The sequence below is a fragment of the Seriola aureovittata genome, chromosome 5 (assembly GCF_021018895.1).
Source record: "Seriola aureovittata isolate HTS-2021-v1 ecotype China chromosome 5, ASM2101889v1, whole genome shotgun sequence".
In the NCBI taxonomy this organism is placed as follows: domain Eukaryota; kingdom Metazoa; phylum Chordata; class Actinopteri; order Carangiformes; family Carangidae; genus Seriola; species Seriola aureovittata.
In genome coordinates this window covers 10,489,200-10,514,381 of record NC_079368.1, presented here as the reverse complement: position 1 = coordinate 10,514,381, position 25,182 = coordinate 10,489,200, and the positions used below count along the sequence as shown (strand labels likewise).

At 41.5% G+C, this 25,182-nt stretch overlaps 1 protein-coding gene across 1 annotated transcript in view; it reads right to left on the bottom strand.

Annotated features, from left to right (window-relative positions):
* Positions 1–433: 433 nt before the first annotated feature.
* pdlim2 (PDZ and LIM domain 2 (mystique)) overlaps positions 434–25,182 on the bottom strand; it is a 34,983-nt gene continuing 10,234 nt past the window's right edge. Inside the window, exons 4-10 of the mRNA XM_056377167.1 lie at positions 22,211–22,280; positions 21,569–21,720; positions 20,155–20,218; positions 7,686–7,804; positions 3,009–3,157; positions 2,097–2,208; positions 434–1,658 (exon numbers count right to left, since the gene is read on the bottom strand). Of these exons, the coding sequence (XP_056233142.1) occupies positions 1,466–1,658; positions 2,097–2,208; positions 3,009–3,157; positions 7,686–7,804; positions 20,155–20,218; positions 21,569–21,720; positions 22,211–22,280 (859 nt within the window). The 3' untranslated portion in view covers positions 434–1,465. The remainder of the gene's footprint in view (positions 1,659–2,096; positions 2,209–3,008; positions 3,158–7,685; positions 7,805–20,154; positions 20,219–21,568; positions 21,721–22,210; positions 22,281–25,182) is intronic.

The window sequence follows — 25,182 nt, the reverse complement described above, 5'->3', positions numbered from 1 at the left end:
ATTTGCTGCAAAGTCTGTTAGATGTGGGTAACACCCTACATGTCAAACCTGTCTTCTTTGTGATGTGACAGTGATGTGACCACTCCCCATCGTTTTGTAATGCTGTGAACTCCATGCAGCAGTCTAAAAAGATCTATTACAAAACCTTGTGTTTTTATTACATAAAGAATCATTACAAACAAGAAACTATTGTTTGTATATTACCTGTGTTATTTATGTTATTTAATATTTGCCATACCTCTATGGAGAAGAGACAAAAACAACCTCATTTGATGCCTGTCAGGTGGTTATAATGTGAAGTGTAATGTGAAATTGCAGGACAGACAGACAGACGTCACAAAGAAGTCATGAAACAGTGTTGATGCGGGAAGATATTTTCGCTCTATACAGTATTCTTCATTGTTCCAACACAATCATAATCACTGAAGAAGCGTCAGGTTGTGCGATTTTATTTTTAAGTGCCACATGAAATGAAGACATTATAGTGTGTCTCTGAGTACTGCTGTAATTGGACAAGTGTAGTATCATCATCATCATCATCATCAATTCTTTTCACACCAAATGTCCTGTGCATACATTATGCATTTTAAATGGTTTATATTATAGAATACAGTTCATCACAAAAACATCAAAAATATTGTATATTGAATGAATCTATAGTCCCTCATAAGCATCAAAACAGCCAAACATCAGCAAATATGTTTTTTTCCATTATTTTTACTCATTAACTCTGCTTACAAAAGAAATACGGAAAAGCTCAAGGGTTTTTGGCCAAACTGTAGCGTAAATTTCACAAACTCCTTTGTGTCTTTAATAACCTGGACCCCCCTTCCCTTCTCTCACTCTCTCTTCACTCATGCACACACACAGTCACGCACAGATGCAGGGAAGGCATGCAGAAGCCAACACACTTCTGCATGTGAAAGCATGCACCTATACACACCCACACACACCTACACAGAGCAGTGTCTGTGTACAGTACTTTTTTTTTTTTCTTTTTTTTTTTTAAATGGCATGAAGTGTAGGTGAGATTTTGGTCCCTTTGTGTCAGCAGGAGATTCAAATGATTATCCAGATCCTCAGAGTCAGAGAGCCAGTCCTGCTGAGTTTGTCTAAAGCATTGTTGTTATGTAAATCTGGCTTTAGTACAACGTAATGTGGCTTGAGTCCATGGCAGCTGTGCATCATTAGAGCTAAGATTAACCTAAAGAGACTGTGGAGGCGGGGCCTTGTGAAAAACAAAGCCCCTATTCTGATACAATTACAAGAAAGGCAAGAAAGTGAATCATAATATTGCAAAGTATAGTTAAATGTGATCAGAAAAGGACATCCTCTGCCATATCAGTGACCAGTGTCCACCTCCATGCCCCATCCCAAGGTCTGTAACTGAGTCAGATGAGGTGGATCTTGAGGCAGACAAGCAGCCCTCTATATCCCGAGCAGAAACAGATATGGAGTGGCAGACTCATTGGCGTGGGGACACGGTGGCTTGGGGGGAACTACCTGGGCCTTGGTACCTCTGTTTGGCGTGCTTCTCACAGTACATCACATCTCCAACCCAAAAGTGACCTCTCATCCTGAGGTTAAGACCGCAATCTGTGCATGTGTAGCACTCTGGGTGGCGGAAGCGGTCGTCCGTGATGCGCACGGCCTGTGTGCTGTGGAAAGATGAATACAGTCAGAGACCAGTCTATCTGACAACAGTGTACAATTTCCAATTCAAATCAACTTGAGCGCTGCACAGATGAGCACAGACAAAACATCAGTTTAATTTGTATCTTATAGAAGAAAAGTGACAAGCTGGTACCACAGTAATAACATTAGCATGTTCATGTCATAGTCATTAGGAGTTAGACGACTTCTTTTATTTTCTTATTTATATTAAACAAATGCATTGCCAGTGTGGTGATAACTTATCTGTAACATGATACTTAAGATGAGGAAAATTCAAACATTGGATCTGATTTAGAAGGAAGTGAAGATGTCCCAATTGCAGATTTGTTTTTATTTGTTTTACTTCAGGGAAAATTATCATTGTAATTATTAACACACCTATGTCATGCCAGTGAGGGTGTAACAGCAGGTGACAGACTTACACAATGCTGGTGCCACACTTCTCACAGGTGTGATGTTTGCTGACTCCTCCCACTGATGTGGTTGGTTTAGGGACACTGGGCGAGAGTTTCCCTGGAAACCGCAGTGCTGCCTCTGTTCGTCACACACGCAGACACACACATACATGAAGAGAGCAGCTCACAAGGATGTTCTGACAGGCTTGTGTCTCCCTGTTCGTCACATCAACACACTGTTTGTCTTCACTGCCCTCTGTCAGTGGAGCTTGTTTGTGTTCCCAAACCAGTCATCACTATCTCATCACCCACGGGACACGGTTCATGAAATAGGTTTCTACACATTGCTCATTATCACGTCATGAAAGAATGTTATTACTATCTGGATTTATTTGCTCTGACATTTATCAAAGCGAAGGGGGAAAAGGAGAACAGATGCATTCCATGATGTGCTGCTCACTTTATGAACTGCACACTGGAGGGCTGCTCTCTCCAACCAGCACAGGTGATGACCATATGGAAGTCACTATTCATTAACTCACACTCGTTCTGCATGATGCACATTTGACAGATGATTTCAAGATGGAGATGCATCCAGCAAACAACTGCAGGAGAAGATGTAAATCATGTTGCATTTGGCCTGATGGACAGACCCTGAAAGCAATCCCCAATATGAATCTGTAGCGTGCATGAGGTCTGTTGCTTTTTCTCCTCCATGTAATGTTTTCATGTTCCAACCATTTTCCTGCTTATTCTGTTCTAAGGTTGTACATTTTAATTAGGAAGACACTGAACACATTTAACAGCATCCATTTTACACCGAAAAAAAGTTTGATTAAAATTATTTAGGATGCGTTTGTGCATATGCATACACTGACGTAAGACTGTGGCAGATTCGCTCTTTTCAATTCTGAACATGGGTTGCAGAGTGCTTCTAACCTTTCTCATCAGCCTCCAGGACCTCTTGGAGCATTTTAAAGGTGTTGGACTGACGAGGTGCCGTGCGGGACTCCTTATTTTCCTGGATCATCTTGTACACCTCTGAGTCCCTGTCGAACCTTTGCATGGCAAAGTCAGAGCTCGAACTGCTGTAGAAAGAAGAAAATATTGCATTCAGCAAAACCGTCGTGCAGGTCAAACTCTTTGTGACGTGTTCAGCTGTAAATGTACATTTATGAAAGACTTGTGAGTCTGGTTTAACTGAATGCAGAGGAAATTAATCAAGGGGCAGCAGCTGGCTTTGAGACTTTGACCTCCAAGCATGAAGTCTAGATTGCACACCACAGGCAAGAGGCCAAACAGAGTCCGCACATCACATGCTCGACAGGATCGTCCGACTGTCCCCTTAAAAAAAAAGGGGCTGGTCCAACTCGGAACACAGCCCCAAGGTTAAAACAAAGCGCACATAAGGTCTAACAGTGGGAGATATATAGCATGCGTCTTTTCTTACACGCAATAATAGTGATTAAATCTTTTCAGCAACCACTATTGCATTAGTTAGGAAGTCCTCTACCTGAAAAAAGGCCTGATAAAAAAAATTAATAGACATGAGCTTTATACCTTGAACTAATAGTCTATGAAACAGCCAACATGAAAACTACTTCTAACTTTGCATCTCAATGCACAGGAGGGGGCAGGAGGGGAGAGGAAGCTTTCACCTCAGGGTAGTAGATGCTGTCAGCTCATTAAGCAATTAGCATACAGAACAGTGGCTCACTTTACAAGCAAATTCTTTACCCCTGGTGTGGTGGAAAAGCGGTTACGTTTTACTGCTTCTTCCATACTTAATGTGTGGATGAATACCAATCCCGTCCTGCTGAAGAAACACATGCATTCGAACCCGGACTGCCAGATGTATTAGTAAGATAGAAGAAACACAAAGACACAAAGTATGTTCTCTGGAGGGAGCTGCTGAGTGTTTGCTGTCAGTAGGAACCGGTTGGCCAGGTACACAAGCCGGGCAAGGTGTGGTTTGATGCCTTCCACCTGCAGCCAACTTGTCAGCCAGAGTCAGTCAACTTAACCTGACTGAGTGTCCCAGCTGTTGTCACATACAACAGATCTGCCCACACCTGTGCTGTGAAGAATCTGCTCGGAGACAATGACCCCATCTTCACTAATGTCAACTGCTTGCTTCAGTGATTTAACATACATACACATACGTACTGGTCCAAAGTTTGACAAAACCCCAATTTTTCCACTTTTATTGCAATGTCAACGGTTCAAGTCCAGTGAATAACAATGAATGGTATAAAAAGGTAATTAATAAACTGCCCAAGGTAAAAAAAAAAAAAAAGTACTGAGTAACTGAAAACTGAAAAATCTAGGAAAAACGGTTTTCCTGCAGCAAGATAATGACCCAACACATTAGAAAAAAATAATTATCTGTCCACAAATGATGGAAGAGTAGCACAGACTTAAACCCCATGGAGCTGGTTTGGGATGAACTGGACAGACAATGAAAGCAAAGTAACCTACAAGTACAACACATTTGTGGGAAGTTCTGCAACAGCGGTGGGGCAAACTTTGTGAACAATGTTTCATTTCCTTTGTATAAAGAATGTTACAAGTGTATTTGTCAAAAATTTAGATTAAGGATATTCCATGATTCCTGGTTTTTAAAATCTAAAATTTATCAATTTTTTAATATTTTAGTTTCAGAAACACTTGAAAAATTGAATTATTTAAATTTTAAATAACAGCTGAGACTTTTGACCAGTAGTGTAGATGTAAACCATCACTCCACTGTGAGGCTTTGAATTTGGTTGTATTGTTGTTGTGTTTGCACTGCACTCCGGCATACTGAAGAAAAACAGTGATTATGGGGTCAATATGGAGTGCATAAGCTTTAGTTTGGGCAAATAGTGTAGGAATTAAAAATGCTTTTTATACACAATTACCGAGTTTACTGGAATGATAATTAATTTGCCAAATTAACACAAACTTGGATAAAGTTGGGTCACATATTTGGTGTCAAATCCTTTGTAGTCTACAGTATTTATGAACTGCAGCCATCAGCAAATACTTGGCTTCTTCCCTGGTGGTGCTCTGCCAGTTCTGTACTTCAGCAATCCTCACTTCTTTTTTCAGGGTTTTTCCTTCAGTCTGTGAAACACATGCTTAGTTGGACTAAGGTCAGGTGATGGACTCGGCCAGCCAAAACATTAACTGTTTGGCCAGATAACCAACCCCCCCGTTTTCTTTGGTTTTATGTCAGGATCACTGTCCTGCTGCATTGTCCTAAAACTGGGGATGAAAAGTCCTGCATTTAGTCTCTGTTAAAGCTGAAAGCTAAAGTGAGAACTTTCACCATGTTGTGATCATTTTATATGAATTCCAATGTGCAACTTTACTCATTGATGAGTTCCCTCATCATTTCCTAATGAATAACCATGACTGAAACAGGAAATGGTAAACAGACAAAACAAATAATTGAAACAAATGCTCAGACCCTGTCCTCTGCATCACTGAACATGGTTCAAATTGAAAACAGACCTCTAAAGCACACCCTCCAAGTTCTCCTCATGCTCAGCTCCACCCTCAGCAATCCATTTCCCCTTTTTGCTTTGCTCACCATCCCATCTGACATGCAATCTCAAAAAAAAAAAAAAAAAATTGGGAAGTCTAAGTCAAATGGGAGGAAAACAAAAAAACAAAATGATGATCACAGACAGCGACATGTATCTGAACAAGCAGTCGAGTGGGCAGATTCACAATGATAGTTCACAGATTTCACAAAGTATCAGGGAACTTCAGACTAGTTTGTCATCTGGGAATTGTCCTTTAAAATGTTCACATCTACAGAAAGTCTGCATCTGAGACAAATGTGAAGCCAGTTTCCATACCCAGCCTTGGCAAAAGGGAGCTATGATAATGATCTAGTCATAGCATTGACTCAAAATGTGTGTAGCCAAAACACATAAGATCACAAGGCTAAATTCTTTCCACATTTCTGATCCGGCTTCAGATGCAGCACAACATCTAAACCAAAATTAGAACATCCTGACAAAAGAGATCAAAAAGACAAAAGCCAAAAGACTCACCTCAAAAGGAAAGAGAGAACAAAGAGACGGAGCTCAACTACTCCACACTGTAACAGTCCTATTATTTCTCACACTGCTAGAGCAACTCAGAACATACAAGAGAGGAGAAAAAAAAAAAACAATACTAGCGCACACACACACACACACACGCACACACCCCCCCACACACACAGACACACACACACACACACAGATGCCAAACACACACCTCTATCTAAACCAGGCTAGACAGAAAAACAAGAGTCTGACTGAAAGGTGTGCCCCTGGGCTGAAACTCATTGGCCACACGACACAAAGGGGTGGGTAAATGGGTGTCACTTAGTCTGTGATTGGCTGTAAAGGAGCAGAGAGAGGCTTGCTGTGCAGGCTGGGGGCTACAGAGTGGGGTCCAATCAGGGGGAGAGGCGAAATCAGACTTTTTTGGCAATGTTGGGTGTTTGGATATGACTGCAGTTGCTGACACGTCATATCATTAGCCGTGGTTACCCAGGAGGGAACTGGGGCCAAGTCAACCACCCTGCACTGAGGAAACACAGGCACCAGGCTCTCCAGCAGAGAGAGTGGACACAAAGGATTATGTGAGAGAGACTAAAAAGATTTTCATTTCTGCTCAAACAAAAAACACCGGTGAGCAAACCTGCACACTATGAAATGAGTCAAATTACAGCTACATCACCTCATCAGAATGGGCGAAGTAGGAAAAAGGTGGACACAATGTAGTGTTTCCCAAAGGCTGAAAATTCATATGTAGTCGTCAACTCAGAGTGCAGCTGCAAACAGCTGTAAGGACCAAGAGTCAGCTGCAACACAGCAGTGACTTCACAAGCTGACCAACAGACTTTTCAGTCCATTTACACTTTCAATTCCCTTTCCACAGAGACCTGTTAAAGGGGGAAACAATAATGACAAATATACAAAGGAATGTTTAAAGCAGCAGGATTCTGGCTTCTCAGATAAAATCTCAAATATGGAAAATACAGCAATATTATAACCACTGACACAAGCTTATACAACCCAATATAATAGCCCAGCAACAGAGTTTGTCAAGCTCATGTTGACCATTTTATGTTCAAATACCGTCAAAGCAACAATATTGAGGTGTAAGGTGTAGTTACTATTTCGTCATTTGTCACTTTCATTACAACAAAATCATGGATTCAAACATTACTATACACAAACATCAATACCGTTGTCTTAAACTCAAATTTGTACAACCTGAAAACATTTGTCATTTTTCTTGCAAGTATGAAAACACTACCAGCTTCTCGGGACTAGGTCATGTTGATTTCTTAGGCTTGAATTTATGGGTGTAACCACTACTGGCTTATAGATGGTGCGGAGTGACTGCCTGCACATTATACACACTCTTGTTAGATACAACACCAAACTGTGTGGAAGCTTTAGGCTGTGTTGTACACTCAAGTCTCTGAAGAGGCAATAGATTTATGGCGCGTTAAGATTGGTAGGTATAATTTTGGATTGTTCAATATCATTTGATTAGCACTTGAATAAACAAGTAGTCATAAAAGTAAACTCGAGTAAAACTGGTGGTTGTGATGCGACTGCTGTTTACCTGCGTCGGGGAGACATGGGCACATCCCGATCGATGGGACTCTGGGGCGAGTAGCGTCCTGGTGGGGTAGGGGTTCTGCTGGACACAGAGTTATTTCTGTAGTCTGAAGGGGAGAACTCCTGTGGAGGAAGAGAAAAGTCGAGAGAGAGAGAGATCGAGAGAGAGAGAGAGAGAGAGAGAGAGAGAGAGAGAGAGAGAGAGAGAGATGAAAGTCAAACTTCGTGCAGCATCTGAAACCAAGTTTGCACTTCAAAGCTGAGGAATCTATTGAGACTATTGACTTGTCCAAGTGCTTAGACCATGATGCAATGTTACAGTAAGAGAGTCACAAAAAGAACTATGTTGAGTACAGAGGCAGGAATTCACCAGCAGTGTTTCTGGACCACTGCTTCACCAAACAGCGTACTGGCGCTGAACAAATGTAGTGTCCCTATTTCAGGAAGCTCTAAATCTGAGGAGACTGTGCTGTATGACAACCTGGAAGTCTGACACACCATCATGTAGGATATATTCAGTCAAGATCAAAAACGGAGAGATTTATCTGTAGCGTAAATGAGCCCCAGATGGAGAAAGACCACATGCAGAACACTGGAGCTTGTACCTTCTACTTCATCATCATCATCACATTTGACTGAAACCTGGAGTTCTTTCAGTTTCAAGTACAGAGCAAACAATACAACTTGTCTTTGTTTGTATTTGGTGCCCTGCGCTCTCAAATAGTTTCTGTTGCATGACTCAGTTTGAGATCAGTTTCAACAATCACAGCGACCTACATCAACATCTTGATTACCATTTATAATCAGAGTGGTACGTCAGCTCCTCAGCTGATGGATGATAGATTATGTGGCAACAGATGTTTGGCACCAGCAGCAGTTTTGTTTTGATGGGAAAGACAGAGGCAGCATGTACTTCAATGGGTTCCAGCTGCAGTGCAAATCTCACAATTATTCATGGTCGTTATAAACAGTGTCCCTCGTCATGGGATGAGAAAAGACATTCCACACGGTGAGAACCTCATCCAGCAAAATTGAACACTTACTGTACCAAGAGTGTAATTCAGGAAGTCTGAACAATTAAGTGAACAATATTTGACTTTTGACAGAAGAGGGCGCTGCATACCTACAGTACACAAGAGGCTGTAAACTAAGTTCTCAGCACATGTGCCAGTGACAATTTTTATTGTAGTTGCTCTGAGAAGCCAAATAAATACAGGAGCACATGGTTAATACATTAAGTGCAAAGGTTAATCAATGTAACTCTTATTATGTAATAAGAGAGCTTGAGTGAGCCACTAGTTAAACTGACCTCAGGTACATGTGCACACTAAACACTTGGCACACCTGGACCAAGTCTGCAAAGCACATAACTCAACCCAGACACTTTTACTGTCAGGAATCCCAACAAACAAACTGTTTTTATCCACAACACTGTCTGGCATGTAACCATGTCCACCTGCAACACTGACCACTCACTGATCACAGAGAGCATACTGCTGCAATATTCCAACTAACAAAATGACTTGGTTTAAAAAAAAGAAAAAGAAAAAGAAAAAGAAAAAGAAAAAAGGAACAAGTCTCAAAACAGTTTCACAACTTCCGGTTTGCTGGGGTAACAAAGCTATTACTTTATTTTAGGTCTGCGCAGAGTCCAGGAAAACTTTGAGTGCAAACAGCCCACACACAACTCCAGAGTGCAGCTTTTACACTAAAGCTCACTGAGTTTTTCTCCCTCATCAGTCACCAGCTGGCATCAGTGTTACACAGGCTCCATCCAAGGGAGAAATGTCTCCACCCGACGCTTTCAACCGGCACAAGATTGAGACTCGAGCTGGAGCTGATGCTGGAGCTTGATGCTGACACAGTGGCACTGATGGAGTCAAAGATTTGTGCGCCCAATGCCAGCACCCGCTTCCAATTCAGCAACTCTTTGAACAATGTCTCTGTTCTCAATTGAGTCCAATTTTCCTCTTCTTTCTCCTTAGCGAGTGGGCAGATTAGCGGTGCGTGCCAGGAGGCCTTTACCAGAAACGATTGTTGGGACGTCTCCCTGTGATTCCTCCCAGGATAAACTGAGCACAATAACTGCAGGCTCATAACATCACATATTCCATATCATCAGAGTACAAGAATAGAGACATCCATGTCCTCTCCTGCTGTGAACCAATCTCAAGGACATATACACAATAGAGATGCATGCTTTAGGGATTCCTTCAGGAAGACCTAGTGAAGCCACACAGTATGTGCATATGAATCCACACTAATGCAAACCAAACCTATGTTATATAAGTGTCTGGCTACTGAGCGTGGATCTTCAGGCTCTCCAACAGCAGGAGAATTCACGGATAAAATCACAAGTCTAATCTACGAGACTCCAGAGGAATGCAATGAAGTAAAGAAAAACAAAAGGAAGGAGAGAGAAAAAACAAGCGCTCCTCTGTGACAGGGAGAATGCAGCTGTGATTGAGCTTGACCTTAGAAAGTTAAAAAAAACTTGAGCAGTTATTCCATCAACATCATCCATTCTGCACTATCCGATGCCAGAATTTCATAGCAGTAACCATGGCACGGCTGGCAACGGCCTTAAACTGCACTATCCAAAACATCTTTGTTCTAAAATCATCACTGGTCCATTGTAAGCCATCAAACCATTACACACGGTTGATCTCAGAGCTGCAATGTTTTTGGTAAACTGCACCATGGCAGTGCCAACAATGGCCCTATGTCTCATGCACCATCAAAGTTAGGGAGGGGCAAAGGCAAGCTGGGGAAAGCCTATTATTTTGTCTTGGATGGGAGCATGGTTCAGAGATGGGAGAGACCACTGGAGAAAATCATCAGCCAATTCTTCCTGGTTCCTGTGGCTGGCCAAAGGAGGAAGCTCTGATTAAAGCTGCATTGAACTGTAATCAGGAGTTCATCAGTGTTTCCGCTATGTACATTTTGCAGGAGCGGCCACTGCCAGAACTTTAGCTTTAGATAGCTTTCCATACTATCCCACTGCACTTGCATAGGCCAGCAAAAAAGGATGGAAAGATACACAGGTTCACTAAGCTCCAGTGTTAATAATAATTAACAAAGCAGTGGAGAACTCATCAGCTGCGGCTTCTCATCTTAGCCGGTACTGAGCGTCGCTTTCAGTCGTTAAAATGACAAACTGGTGGTCGTATCAGCTTCCACTAATTAATGTTAATCCAATTAATAACTTGACGTCGGGCCTAAAATAACTTGGCTGTTGTTGTTGTCTCCTCTGCACAACACTGTTAATGCTTGTAAAAAGATGTCAGGGAAGAAGTTTGTACAGTGAGATGTCGTCTTCTCAGTAATTTAAGTTTATAGACTATATTTTTGAACCATGATCTTCTGTATTTGTTCAGTATCAACATCGTGATGACTGTCATAATTACATAATTGTTAAATACATCCAGAGAGCAATAATTAAAAATGTAATGTACTTTTTGTATTCAAATAAATAAATACATTTTGCTTGTTAATGTCTCCAACTCTTTATTCAGGAAAAACACCTTATTTGATCAATTTCCATTGCACCCCTAAAGTTATTTATGCACTGAATTTTTGAACAAAAAAAGTGAGTGTAGATCCCTGGAAATGTAGACTTCCAGGGCTTTGGGATACCCATGGCCCCGCTGCTTAAACAAATCCTAGAGGAAACACTGTTCATAGTCAACATACCCTGGATGATTAGGGCAAGTCGCTGTTATGTTGTGCTGGCCTTGAGCTACATATGCAATAACGTATCTAACCTAAGAGTCTGCCACTTACAGTTTTGTACTTAAGACTTGCAATCAAACACAAGGTTCTGCCTTTTTAAGAAGGCCCACAAAACCTATTTTCATATTCAGCTTCTTAGTATGGACAATGAGGTCCTACACAAAAACACTATTTTAAGTTAGAGCAGTTTTGGGTATTTCACATAAGAAATTTCTCTATTTGCGTTTTTGTCTGTGCTTTTTTTTTTTGCTGGTTACAAGTGGGCAGGGCTCAGTTGCAAAAAGGTGATGTCACCTATTTCTGTGTAGAAATCCGAGGTCCGAGAACTGAGCAACATCTGAATGAAAACACGATGACCATTGAAGGGCTCTTTGTGAATGTTGCATGGCTTCTGTCAGCCAAATCTTTAAATAGATAATACATAAGGACTAATTATTTTTATTATTGAGTGATTTAATATTATAGAGATATAAGTACTTCATGTACAAATCTTTCTTTCTGCTGGATGTGTCCTTGTGCAGCAGTACAACATCTGCAGCAAAGACAACAGACTAGTTGCAGAAGGTTGTGCTGAAGCCTGCTTTTTATTTGAATCATCCATCCATTTTGTAAACCCACTTTATCCCTGGCAGAGGCGAGGGGGGCTGGAGCCTATCCCAGCATGCATTGGGCGAGAGACAGAGTATACCCTTGCATGTCAGTAAAATGCGACAGTAGCAGGAATAAGCTGGGCTTGTATATGTGAAAATACAAAAACAAAATGTGTCACTTCTCGTGTGCCGTCCTATGCTGAACACATGATTGGCATCGCCAGCCAAGACAGGTGCAACCCGACAAGCCTTGGCAAGCCACATTTCCCAAAGCAGTATATGAAGGGAGAGTCCTACCACAATAATTGTGCCAACCCTTAATGGCACCTACTAAACTAACAGTTTACATCAGTGATTTATTAATTTAAAAAGATTAAGAATATATAATTTAACCCCCCCCCCCCCTTGTTACACTTGAAGTCACATAAAAGATCTTTTAGAACAACAAATAGGCTACACTTAATCTGACATCATCAGATTGATTCAAGTGAATGAATGACTAAGTGACTGGCTTATGCTCAAGAAAAGACTTGGTACAGGAGGGGGGGGGGGTGGAGGACGAACAGTCAAAACATGCAAGAGAATCACTCAAACACCAACAAGCCTCCTTCTATGATTTGCTTCTTCAAGACACAAACAAACAAACAAACAAACAAACAAACAGGAAATGGCAAACTGAAGTGAGGGCAGCTGTTTCAGATCAAGGCCCATGGGAGACGTTGGGGACAGTGCCAGTGGAGGAGCCTTCAGTCTGGCTCCATGCAAGCCACTCTGCATCATCATCATTACCACCCAGCAGCTTCAATTACAGGGCATGGGCCAGCAGCACACAAGAGCAATGCTTAGAGGAGCTTTTATTTTTGGGAAGCTTGGTACCACTGTAAGAAAGTGCTATAACTGCTTATTCACCGTCTCCACCACAGACATGACTGCAAAACTAAAATGAGGCAGGGGACAGCAGACATCCTGGGCTGGGTAATAATCAGAGCTGTGTACACTGTTTCCTATCCAGCCGTGTGCATTGGTGGAGGTCCTGAGCAAAGACCTGAGGCTGACGGTAACCTACTCGTTATCCACTGTCACTGATGGACCCTGGCTTGTAATTATGTCTGAGCGATGCCTCATTATTGTGTCCACATTCTGTAACAAATAAACACAATCTATGACTGAACACAGGGCATCATTTTATATTAAAATTCATGTCATTAACATTCTTTACCTTTTTTATTGCCTCGTATCCTAATGCAGCTGCTTTATGGAGGGTCTCAGACTAAAGTGCTGATTGGAATATAAACCGTGCTTCAAGTGGTGAGCCCCAATTTTACACATGCATTTTCAAAAACAGCATTTAATACACAAAAGCTACATCTAGTTTTCTAACCTAAGGCATACTTAGTTTACCTTTTTCAAAACAGTGAAAGTAGGCAAGCTCAGTCTTCTCAATCCTTTATAATGCTCTCTACATATAAATTCTTGGCACAGGCTTACATAGTGCAGCATTCAATAACATGAAATGAAGTGACAGATCTTTGTGATGCGAGTGCTAATACCACCCCCCCCCCCCCCTTCATTCACCACGGCCACACACCATCAGACTGCTACAGATATAAACCATATGTAGAAGATTAGAGGCCAAATGAACAGCAGAAAGATGAGGACAACAGGATGACTATGAGCATACAGTAAGTACCTCTGTGCACTGTTTCCACTGTGAGCTATAACAGTTCAACATTTACTTTTTTTTTTTTAAACTTTCAGCCTGTGGGACTTTTTCCAGTCTTACTTCAAAATACGTGCCAAAGAGTTTACAGGTAAATGCTCCAAGACATGTTTGACAACAAGAACATCAAGTAACAGTTATTCTGTACTGCAGCTTTAATTTAACATCCGTGATTCCTGAAGCTCAGCACATGATAAATGTGGATAAACCTGAATGTGTGAATTGTGGAGGAAGTAATGGCACAGTGAATACTTTCAGACCCAGAGAGAAGCCAAAGCCGTCTCATGTGATCAAAGTGTAGGTGGTCTGGGGGAGGCACTCACCTACACTGCCACCAAAAGTCAGACACACAATGAAGAATGAATACGAGTCTGAGCGTTTATTTATTCACGAAGGGTGCTACAAGCAACACATTTTTCGTCCCTATTAAATTCCCCACAAGGCTCTGACTCAAGCAGCATATCAAGCTCATCAGACATCTGGAGTTCATTATGGTGGGACTAAAATCACTGGACTTCATGAAACTTTTAATTTATGGTGGCTTGGATGCCTCTTTTCATATGCAAAAAAAAAAAAAAGACAACAACAACAATCAAAGAAGCTGAATTAAAGCCATCATAAAAAGGCTCTAATAGTTCATGAGTCCAACATATCACAACTGCAATAATTAGACACAAACCATCTGGTATGTCTTACTCTCTGGTTTCACACAGAGGTATAGTAACTGTACTGAACAACATAGTACTATGACTTATAATGCAATACAATATGATGGAGTATAGCTTAATTCTCATATTTCAACAGGAATTTCCGCCAACGGCCAAAACATAAATCGAAAATGTCAGCAAGACATCATTTATGGTGTCTGAGTGTAGCAGAATTATTCTTCAGTGTTAACTGCAGATGCCATTTTACCAGCTTAACAATTATGATTTATGACCAAAAATATGCAGCCATAGTAACCATTTCCCTAAAACGTAGGTGTTGTCCTGTGTAAAACTGGGGGAATATATGCTGACATGTCTGTTTTTGTTGGCGTGAATACACTGAGGGGCAGTTATACAGGTCGTTGCCTTGACAACAACTTTTGGAATGTTGACATACTGCTCAACCACCTTCGTAAACATCACCAAATAGTAAAAAGGCCATCTCTCCCAGCCAACATTTCCCCATAAACTCACAAGCATGATGTCCCCATGAGTGCGCCCGGGGGCCTGGAAAGCATGGGGAATCAAAAGTGCCCCAGTTTGCTTTTCCACTCCAGGGGAAAGAAAAACAGGCGTGCTGATCAATCAGTGGGGATGAGGAGAGGCATGCTGCCCGCGTAGGGGCCACAATGGTCCCCAAGCTTAACGGCTACGAGTCCACGTGAAGAGGCCTCACGCTGTCCAGTCACAGAGCTCACTGTGCAGAGAAGAAGAAGAAGAAAACATCCCTCCACCGTGGCCACAGCCAGCATCGCTCCCCTGACACTGGCTTGGCTTAGAACAGCAGCGGCCTGCCAAACCAAACAGCAGCCCCACTCATGTCAATCCTGAAATAGTACATCATTCCAAGCCATCGTCGTCAAGGAAAAGATATGCATATCTGTATTTCGTGCTGGAGGAGAAGCCACGACAGGTGAGGTACATTTTACCAAGACTTTCTCACTCTTCACCCAACAATGCACGCAATATAAAGTTTTACTTTTGAGTCCATTTAAGAATTAAAAAAAAATCATAAACTTAGTTCTATTCCTTCAAGACAACTCTCCATTTCTGTTCCAAAGCGATGACCGCAGCTTTGCACTCCAGTCCACCACAACCTCCAGAATAGAGCAGGACAAAGCCAGCTGCTGGCGTGTAGGCTGGCCTGCTGAGAGGAGAATGGGTGACGGACAAATGTATGGGATAGAGGATGTACAGATACTTACCATGTCCTGCCTGGATAAAGAGTTTAGTGACACATGTCATACTGCCAAGGCCACTCCACCCAATTTAGCACACAGAGGAAGAGTTTGGTCTGCACAGACCCAAAAACTGAGTGTCACCCTACAAAGCTGCCCATCCTAGACAAGAAGGAATATTTATAAAGCTGCCTTCCTAACCCAGCACAGGATCAGGCAGCCCGCTAAGGCAACCCTCAGGAACCTCAAAGTGCAGCAACTGCGAACCCAGACATGGAGCCTGGTCCTAATGGCCCAGTGACGGGTCATGTCTCGTGAAAAGCAGTTTGGTTTTGGCCCTGCTCATCGCAACAGAGATCCTGTTGTGGTCACTTCTTGATGATATAAACAGATGCTCTGAATCATGATGGTGCCCGGGCCAGTCCAGATACAATCTCATGCTTGGCTTTCAGGAATCTAGGATAACTTTGCTCATTTTACTAAATCCCATGAAAATAGCTGGCCACATCATGGCATGACAAAACAAAACTGCAGGGTACAATCTTACACATAATAAAGTCCACCAATGCCACTTTGGAATCATAGATGGAAACAGCTTTACTTATTTATTCCTACCAGGGTTTCCAATGTATTTCAGTGGCGATGCATTTTAACTCTCTGCAGTTGCTGGGACTGTTGCTTCAACAGAGTGGATGGTTCCTGCCACACGAACTTGAACCCAAATCATCTGATTAAAAATCAATGCAGGAAAATGGGGAAATATTTTTGCAGTCAAGTAATAGCAGGTAATAAATGTTGGATGCACTAACAAACAAAAATCATCAATCATCAATTACCATAGGAGCTGGAAAAGCTCCTTCCAGTATGTAGTATACACATGTAAAAATGTGTAGAAAAGGCCAATTGCATTCAAGTCAAGGGCTTTTGCCTATGTAAGTCATTACATGCATTGTCCATTTTAAACCCACAATTCTTTGTATATTATCCCACATGTGTTCTTAGGCATGCAGTTAAGACTCCATGATGAGGCACAAAGGACATTGCTGTGTTTTTCAGCAGAGTGGTGTGATGGCCTAAGTACAGTTTGGGAACGTCAGCAGCCACCCCCCCCTTCACCACCTCTTCCAGCTCCCATCACACAACGACAAGCGTTGTGACGTGAGGGAAAACTCAGCACCAGCCTTCCACAGCCTCTGCAATCACAGCCACTATTGTACAGGGGCTTTTTCTCAGGATATCCAACACCCTGGAAAACGGGGGATCCTGTTGCGCATCCCACTCTCCTCACTAAGGGAGCCAAAACAGGGGTGGAAAAGCCTTTTAGGAGCTTTTCAGAGAGGCTGATCACCTGATAGAGCAGCACTCTGCACCTCTCAGGCAGGACAGAGGCCCTTGTCATGGAGGCTCCACATCTCAGCGCTCACTGGGCTGCTGTGTTCCTGCCAGCCCCAGCAGCATAATACACAGTGTGCCCATGGCAGGCCTCTCCCTAGCCATTTCCCCACTGAGCGCTCTGAAAGAACTGCACTCACTAATCACAGCGCTGTGGCAGGAGGCTCGTCACCGCTTTAAAACCAGGGTAGACATCCCTTGGAGGAAGGGGTCAGCCAAAACCCCAAATTCTCATCCACTAGGCTGCATGATGGTAAACACCAGGGCTGACAGGCAAAGACGGCAGAGCAAGCAATCCAGATCAGCTTTTAGACCAGAAAAAGGAAGAAAGGGTGGACAAAGCATGGATTAAAATTATGGTAATGCTGCCACCGCAAAGCCTAATTTATTAATATTATTAAGATACTGATTGAACAGTTAAGAAAAGTGGGGAAAAGCCAAGTTGATATTGTGAGTGGAGAGAGAGAAGGAATGTAATGTCTACCAGAGGATATGAATTCCAACATAAGAAAAATGAGAGAAAAGGGTGAATTAAAAAAAAAATGGTAGGGAGAATGGGAGAACAGGCGACTCCATAAATACCACAAACATGCGAGGCCGTCCGGGACGGACAGCCATGACAGGAGCAAGTTCATTCCTAGAGGTTCACTGATGGAGCTTTCAGCCACAACATAGCTCCTAATGTGTTTTTTGGTTGGCCAATACGGAAGTTTGCCCCACCGTGGCTTGCTGGCCGCAGCCTCACTATAACTCCACGGTGGCTTTTTGAACGTGGTTTTGGATTGATGAAAAAGAAAAAAAAAAAAAGAAAGAAAATCCAGCATCTTTATTTCACAGAGGCTTGCAGTGCATTCAGGAGAAACAATACAATGATAAACCTGCAATGTAATATCAGTAAGCTGAATTCCGCATTTGTAATTGAACTATTATAGATCATTACACCATTTAGTCAAAGGGCTGGACGTGAAAAAACCAATGGAGTTTAAACAATGCTCCACCAATTTGGCACTGTGCTTTCATTAAGTTGGAGGACTGACAAGAGACAAACCCGAAGCAGCAGAGGGAAGATAACCTGACTTTTGGCTGAATCCTACATTTCCCATAATGCAAAAGCAGCTTTCATTAAACTGTGCCTGGCTGGTAAACGCTCTCAGGACCAACTCAAAATAACCTTGATGACATAATCAAGGTTATTTTCTCAGACTTTAAAAGGCTTCCTACAGAGCCACAGAACACATTAAAAAGGTATTCTCCGTGACAACTGGTCTTTCTAAAAATCAGTGGAGTAACTCTTTAACAGCTTCAAAACTCAGTGGTGAAATTCATTAAGTGGAATTTCGAATGGTTTATTTATAATTGCTTTCCAGCCGAGGAGGGACCCGAGGCACACACAAGCCAATTCACTTCCAAGTGTAAGGACTTGACACTAAACAGCTCTATTATCTCCAGCGTCTGTCGGAGGCGTCAGTCGGCGAGTGAACATCACATATCACGCTCATGTCAACTGAATCTGCCAAAATAACGGGCAGGTCAGAGAGCTGATTCCTCTCTGCACACACAGACGTCCTGCAAACCCCAACTGCTCTAAAACTACTTGAAAGGAGACAACATGTCATGAGAGTCACATTGAATTAGTTATTAGAAGGGTTTCTGTCTTACATTGCTGAAGATTACATTTTGCTGGGACCATATTTCATGACTGACAGATGTATTTTATTTCCATAAAGACTAGCCAAAACTGTTCAATAAAAAGCAATAAGATTCTCGGAAGACCCACTTGGACCCCAGTTACATCATGGCAAGACTGGCTCATCTTTCTCCCAGTGTGAAAAAGATCAAAAACCTCTCTGACGCAAGCCACCACTCTCAGAGACTGGACATGGCTGTGAGTGACAGTGCATCTGAATCCCATTTAACATATAAACAACACAAAGAATCCCAAACACGAAGAGAAACTTTAAAAATGGACCTTCTCAGCAAGTGGCCTCTTAGAAGGGACACTTGGATGTTTTCAAGTTCAAACCTCTGCATATTTGTCTAACTTTATGTAATGTCCAGAGTTATAAAAATGGCTGGAATTCCTTGTGTCGTTACAAAAGGTCTTCTATGTTTTTTCCTCTGTCATCTCACATGTTCTGTCTTCAGTGGGACCCGTGCTTGAGACTAAGCATGTAGGCATAGCTCAAATAGCTCATGATGAACTTTCCCACAGCATTTTCTCTCTAACTCACTGAAGTTTTTCCAGACGCCTGAGCCCCCCCCCTCTCTTGGTTTTGGTGCTGGAATGGTAAATAAGTACAGCATAGTTTAGCTGCAGTCTTATGATAACCTCAAGTCTGTATTTTACCACTCTCCATATTTTATTGCTTGCTGAGACTAATGAGTCTCCATTCAGACAACTAAAAAGGTTAAGGCCATTGTTTTAAAAAGAAAGCAATCATTTTTTTCTGGGAGCAGGCTCTGAATGCAACAGGTCAAGACTGTTGTTCATCTTAATGTCAGATATTTTCAAAGACTGACCTTTTTAGTTTATGCACTCCCTTCTATAAAAATGTCAAAGCCTCTCCATATCCTGATTCTACTGTGAAGTCTGCATACAGCACACCCAAGTCCACAAACCCTTAGTAGGGCATCTTCTGTGGCATCAGAGCAACAATTCAAGAGGAAAGGCTAAGAATTCAGATGTTATTCTTACAGCTGAGGGCAGCGCAGTCAAAATAAATACATCTCACAGAGAGGTAGAGAGAGCACAAAAACCTTCAACTGTACTGTCTGAGTGAACTCCAGCCTAAAACTGCAGCTAAATTTGAATGGAAGATTGACTTTGTGAGGACATGTGCACAAATTTATCCAGTATACTGCACTACTACCTCAAAAACTATGTGGTCCATGGACCCAGACAATAATCCTGATTCCTATACATCATGACACAATTTTCTCTGGTTAGTGGGGAGAGTAATTTCATGCTCACTCAGAATTGTCCCCATCTAATTAAAGACATTATATAGCTGGAGTTCAGCTGCTTTTCCATTGCAGGGTGGACACTTCTTGACCGACCAAATCATAGGAAACTTTGGACTGAAAATCTCAGACAGCTAAACCTGCGTCAAAAGCTGTAGTTAGAAAGAAACAAGAAGATTTAACTGAAACCAACCTGTGACAGTGGTCTGGACAGCCTGTTACTCTTGTCCTCTGGAGACCACGAGCGCAGCTGGACACTACAATGTAAAGACAACAGACACTCAATGATTCATGTATAAGTATGTTACTTATGTGCAACTGTGTGTATAAGGCTATTGTGGACAATGCTGCGAATAAAGCCCACTGTTTGATCTCAATATTGGATTTTCAGATGATGTGAATGTAAAACTGATACAGAAGAATTGACGTATGATATAAAAATACATATAATGTATGTATAATTTTTTTTGCATCTTGCACCAAACAACCATGTTTGTTTACATCTGGACAACATGATTTGTAGGCCAAGGCATCTCTGTAGCGCCACAATGCTTCATTTATGGTATGTTGCATAGCATGTTACAGTTATCAAATCTGCAATTTGGATATTGCACTTGGCCATATTGTGATTTTAATAACATATCAATTAATTGTGCAGCCCTAGAAATAAATAATTCCTAAAATCATTGCTGTAATATTATATGATGACATAGAGATGTAAGTGTTTACGATGAAAAACTGTTTAAATATAATTACAATTCATCTTAAAACTAAGAATAAAAATCACATAAGTGCAGGGCCAGAAAACTTCATCAGTCCAGACATGGGAGAAAATCTGGATTTGAACTCTGACCAACTAACAGTTGTCCAGGAGAGTCAACAAATGTCCATGCATAGAGAAAGCATGGTGAACGTTCCACATTCTGCCTTTTGTTAAAGTGAATGCAAACGGTGGAATGTGATATCCTGTGCATATCCTTTGTTACTACAGTACAATCCCATGGCTCCACTTTCTGTCTGTTATTCCCATACCTATTGACTCTGAGCCTGTTGTGGAGTCAAGAGAGCACTTGTTGAAGCCTTTTGTCCAGATGTAAGCCTGTTTAAGCAGTGAATGAACAAGTTTCTGAAAAAAACAAGACTGTCCATCTGAAATGTCGAGCTCAACTATGTCTTAAGACTTTATCTTAGACTATGTTCATGCTGGAGGAATTAGTTTTAATCTTATCTCTCAGGCGGGTTCTTCAAACCTGCAATTTACAAGTAACCAGACTGTATGCGTGTGACTTCAGACAGTCTAATCCTTTGCTTTCATTACAACCTTGGTAAACACAGTAATAATGTAGGAACGGACATGCTGGCCGAGAGTTCAGCATCTGTCCAACACCAATGGCCACAGACAAGCTAATATTTGAGTTCTTTTTTCTTTAATATAATTTCCAATCTTTGAAAGTTTTACTGATGTTACATGATATCTGCCCAAAACTCTTAAACAAACTTAAACAGTAATGTCTGATTTCTATCAGATATACAATTAAATCAAATTTGATGCTTCAACATGGTGATGATTTACACTGATGTCAAAAACGGCAGGTTAAGGGAGCTACCTCTTGTTGATGGTGGGAGTCAGCCTCTCCCTCTTCCCGTCAGGGCTGGCAGGAGGATCTGGAGAATAAGGTCCAGGGGACAGGGATGCAGGGCTGGAGATGGTATACTCTCTGTAGTTCTGGTTCTCATCTCGACTCACTATTACTGCCTCCTGCAAAACATCACATCAGAGGAATGTTACTGCATTAGTATCTATTGAATGTAACCTGATCCTACTGAAAGGCTTAAGAGAGAGGCATAATGGACACCTGTGAGAATGTCGACAGACAGACAAATAAATGTATCGTGTGTACTGACTTTGTAAGTCAGTATCACCATGTACTGAAGGTGGTTCTTTGGAACTCATCTCAATAAAACACAGGAACAAGCACTAAATTACTACAATGTCTTGTATTGCTTCCATCCTGAGAACAGTAAAATAAAAAAATATGTATAAAACAGATGTGTGCAGTAGTAGAAATGAAGCAGAATACCCTGTGTAGTCAAAACACAATATCCAAATATTGCAGGCACTTGTGAGCAATGTTGTGGAGCAAAAAGAGATGGAGAATACTGTCCTGGACATCAATTTACCATATGATGTTGGATAATCAAAACAAACTGTAGATAGATTAAAGCTCCTGTGGAGCTGCAGCACTGACCTGGAAGCGTCCGGTGAGCTGTTCAGGGGTGCTGATGCCGTTGGTCTGTCCACGGCTGGAAGGTTCAGGTCTTGAGAGACAGAAAACCATAGAAATCAAATGACTGTCAACACTGCTAATATTGGACTACCCAAAGTTTCATTTTCCATCTATGTAGCCAGTGGGATAAAGTCTGATCCCATTACTGCTGAATTTCAAAAACAGAATAAAAACAAAAACTCATCTAAGGCTGTAAGGAAGTTCATGTTAAATAAATAAGCAAGGTCTTTAAACTTGGTCTAAATGACATTTACACACAAGCTGATGAACTCAAAGTATGCAATATCATGTTCAAGAAAGTGCAAGTAAAATGCTGAGTGAAGGAAAAATAATCAGTGTTATTAGTCTAAATTAACTTTATTTGAAAGACAGGCTAGTAAAAATAAAAACATCATTTTTTTGACATCTCTTTTGCCAGTGTTCTGGCGAGGATCCATCATTATGTTTCCATGAATCTTAGAGATCAGTGCTAAAGAAGAGTACTGCAGGCTCTGAAATTACTCCCCTGATGGATCTTGTCTGTCCAACTAGTCACTTTTGCTTTACTTAAATAGAAAACACATTCTGTAAGCAGTTCCATCATTGAATTTGGAGGGGAAAATATGGGCAGTATAAGAGCCAATACAAACACACAGTGCCCCCCTGGCTGCAGGGCCAGAGGCTGACTGGCTCTTGGTTGAGCTCGGGGTAATGAGGCACACAGAAAGGCCTGGATGCCTGTGGTAAATCACCCAGAAACACACCTCTCGTGGCCTGGGCTCCACATACTGTGTGCAGGAGAGAGATGGCAAGAAGACAGAAACTGATACAGGAGCCGTAAGACATTTCTTCCTCTAGGAGAGATATTATTACTTTTATTATAGATATGTGGCAGGCCTGAAAAACTCATTGCTTTCAATCAGGAACTGCACAGCTGAAAAATGCTCACCTTGTATTTTAAACTTTCACTTCCTGCCATGTTCATCAGAACACAGAGACAGAGACAGTGTCTAAAGTCTTTAGACAAGGAAACAGTGATCAGATCAGTATCTAGTCTACACCCAATGACCTGTGGTTACAGGCTTCCTTTACAGAAGAATTTCTGGTCAAAATGCTGAACAGCTTTATACCACAGAGATGTGAAACCAACTTAAATAAGCACTTGAAACCTTTAGCTGATATTAGCTGTTCACAGCTGTCATGGAGGGGACCTGACTTCTCACACTCACTTGCCTGAGGCAGATTCTTTAAACGTGTGCACTGTAAAAAAAATACCTCTACCTTCTGAGAACTGAAATATTGAGACACTTAATACTGACCCGAGTTCAAAGGATTCAAATCCTCGGGAGACAAAATGTACAAACTATATGTCAACCTGTGACCAGTATTTAGGATGAGGCAAGCCACTGCTTTAAAAAGGAGTGGGCATTTTTTGATACTAGTACTAGTGTGATACCTAAATTGCAAAAGTCTTTTTTTTTTTTTTTTTTCCCCATACTTTACTTTTAGAAACAATCACATTTTCCTACAAGTTCCTGCATTTCATTTAACAAAGATGGTCACTTGCTGTGCAAAATTAAAAAAAAAAAAAAAAAAAAAAAAAAAAAAAAAAAAAAAAAAACCCCAGAACTTTCTGATCGATAATAAATAAACAAGACTACAAAACTTGAACCCAACTTTTAGTGCGTTACAGTTTTTTGATCAGTACCAGTTCCTTTTTTTTTTTTTTTTTTTTTTTTTTTTTAAATTTTAAAGCCCTATAAAGGCACAATTGTGATTTTGGGCTGTATGGACAAAATTTACTTTACCATTTACCCGACTTTCCGAGGTCCTACTGCTTTACCAATCAAGCATAGTGCAGAGTACTGCAGTCAGGTCTGTATGGCATTTGTCATTGTAGCAACAGCACTTTCACATCAAGTGTTCTGAATCTTTGGTGATCAAATGTGATAATGCTACCTGCTGGATGGACACACACATAACGCAGTACATGCATGCATATAACAACATCTCAGTATCAAAAAGAAAAATCTGTATTGTAGCAGTATATCTGTGTGGTGAAGCTATACCCTGAGTGACAAATGCTTTGGTCAACCTGACATCATTCACAAGGCTGCTAGCAAAGCCCATCTAATAAGCTTCCAGGGTCAATCACAAGACAGTGAAGGAGTGGTTGTTTTGTCACGAAAAATATCTTCAGTTAGCAAAGTCTGCTACGACCATGTTACAAGATGCACCAACAATAAACTGCTGCGTCTGTATAAAGCTGTAGACACGCCTAAAAACAACACTTTTCTATTCTAAGGATGGGCTGATGCCAGCTTCTTCCAGTGGGCAACACCATCTGTGTGATGACGGTCAGTACCCACATCACTGCCGGTTTGATGAGGATAAAATGCCAACCAGATGTGGAGCTGGAAAAAGGGAGTGATCTCAACTAAACAAGAACAAATCAAACATTACAGTTTGTGCTACTCAGTTTACAGACCTCACAAGAGTTTGTTTGAACACAATTCAAATAGGTAATATGCTTGATGAGCAGCGTTAAAACAGGAGCCTGTGAGGTGCGCAGGAGTCTAAGTGCTGAAAATCACAGACAGTTAACAGAGTGAGATTGAAGACATGGCAGAGATACACAGTGGCATTATCCAGGGAAGGCAAGGAGCAATGGGGTTTTTTCTGGTTTGGTGGGAGACATGAGGTCAGCAGGGAAAAATGCACTCACATGTACGTAGGACATCCAAGGAGGAAGTATGTGAAGGCATGTGTGTGTGAGAGGGTGTGTGTGCATGATTGTGTGTGTGCGTCTGTGTGCAATAAGAAAAAGAGTGACGAGGAGCAACGGTGACAAGAAATGAGAATTTAGGGAGGACCTTTAATCAAAATGCCAGCCAAGAGCAGTCCTGACTCAGAGGAAAAGCTTTGTAGTGGCCAACTCCCTGTCATCCAAACAA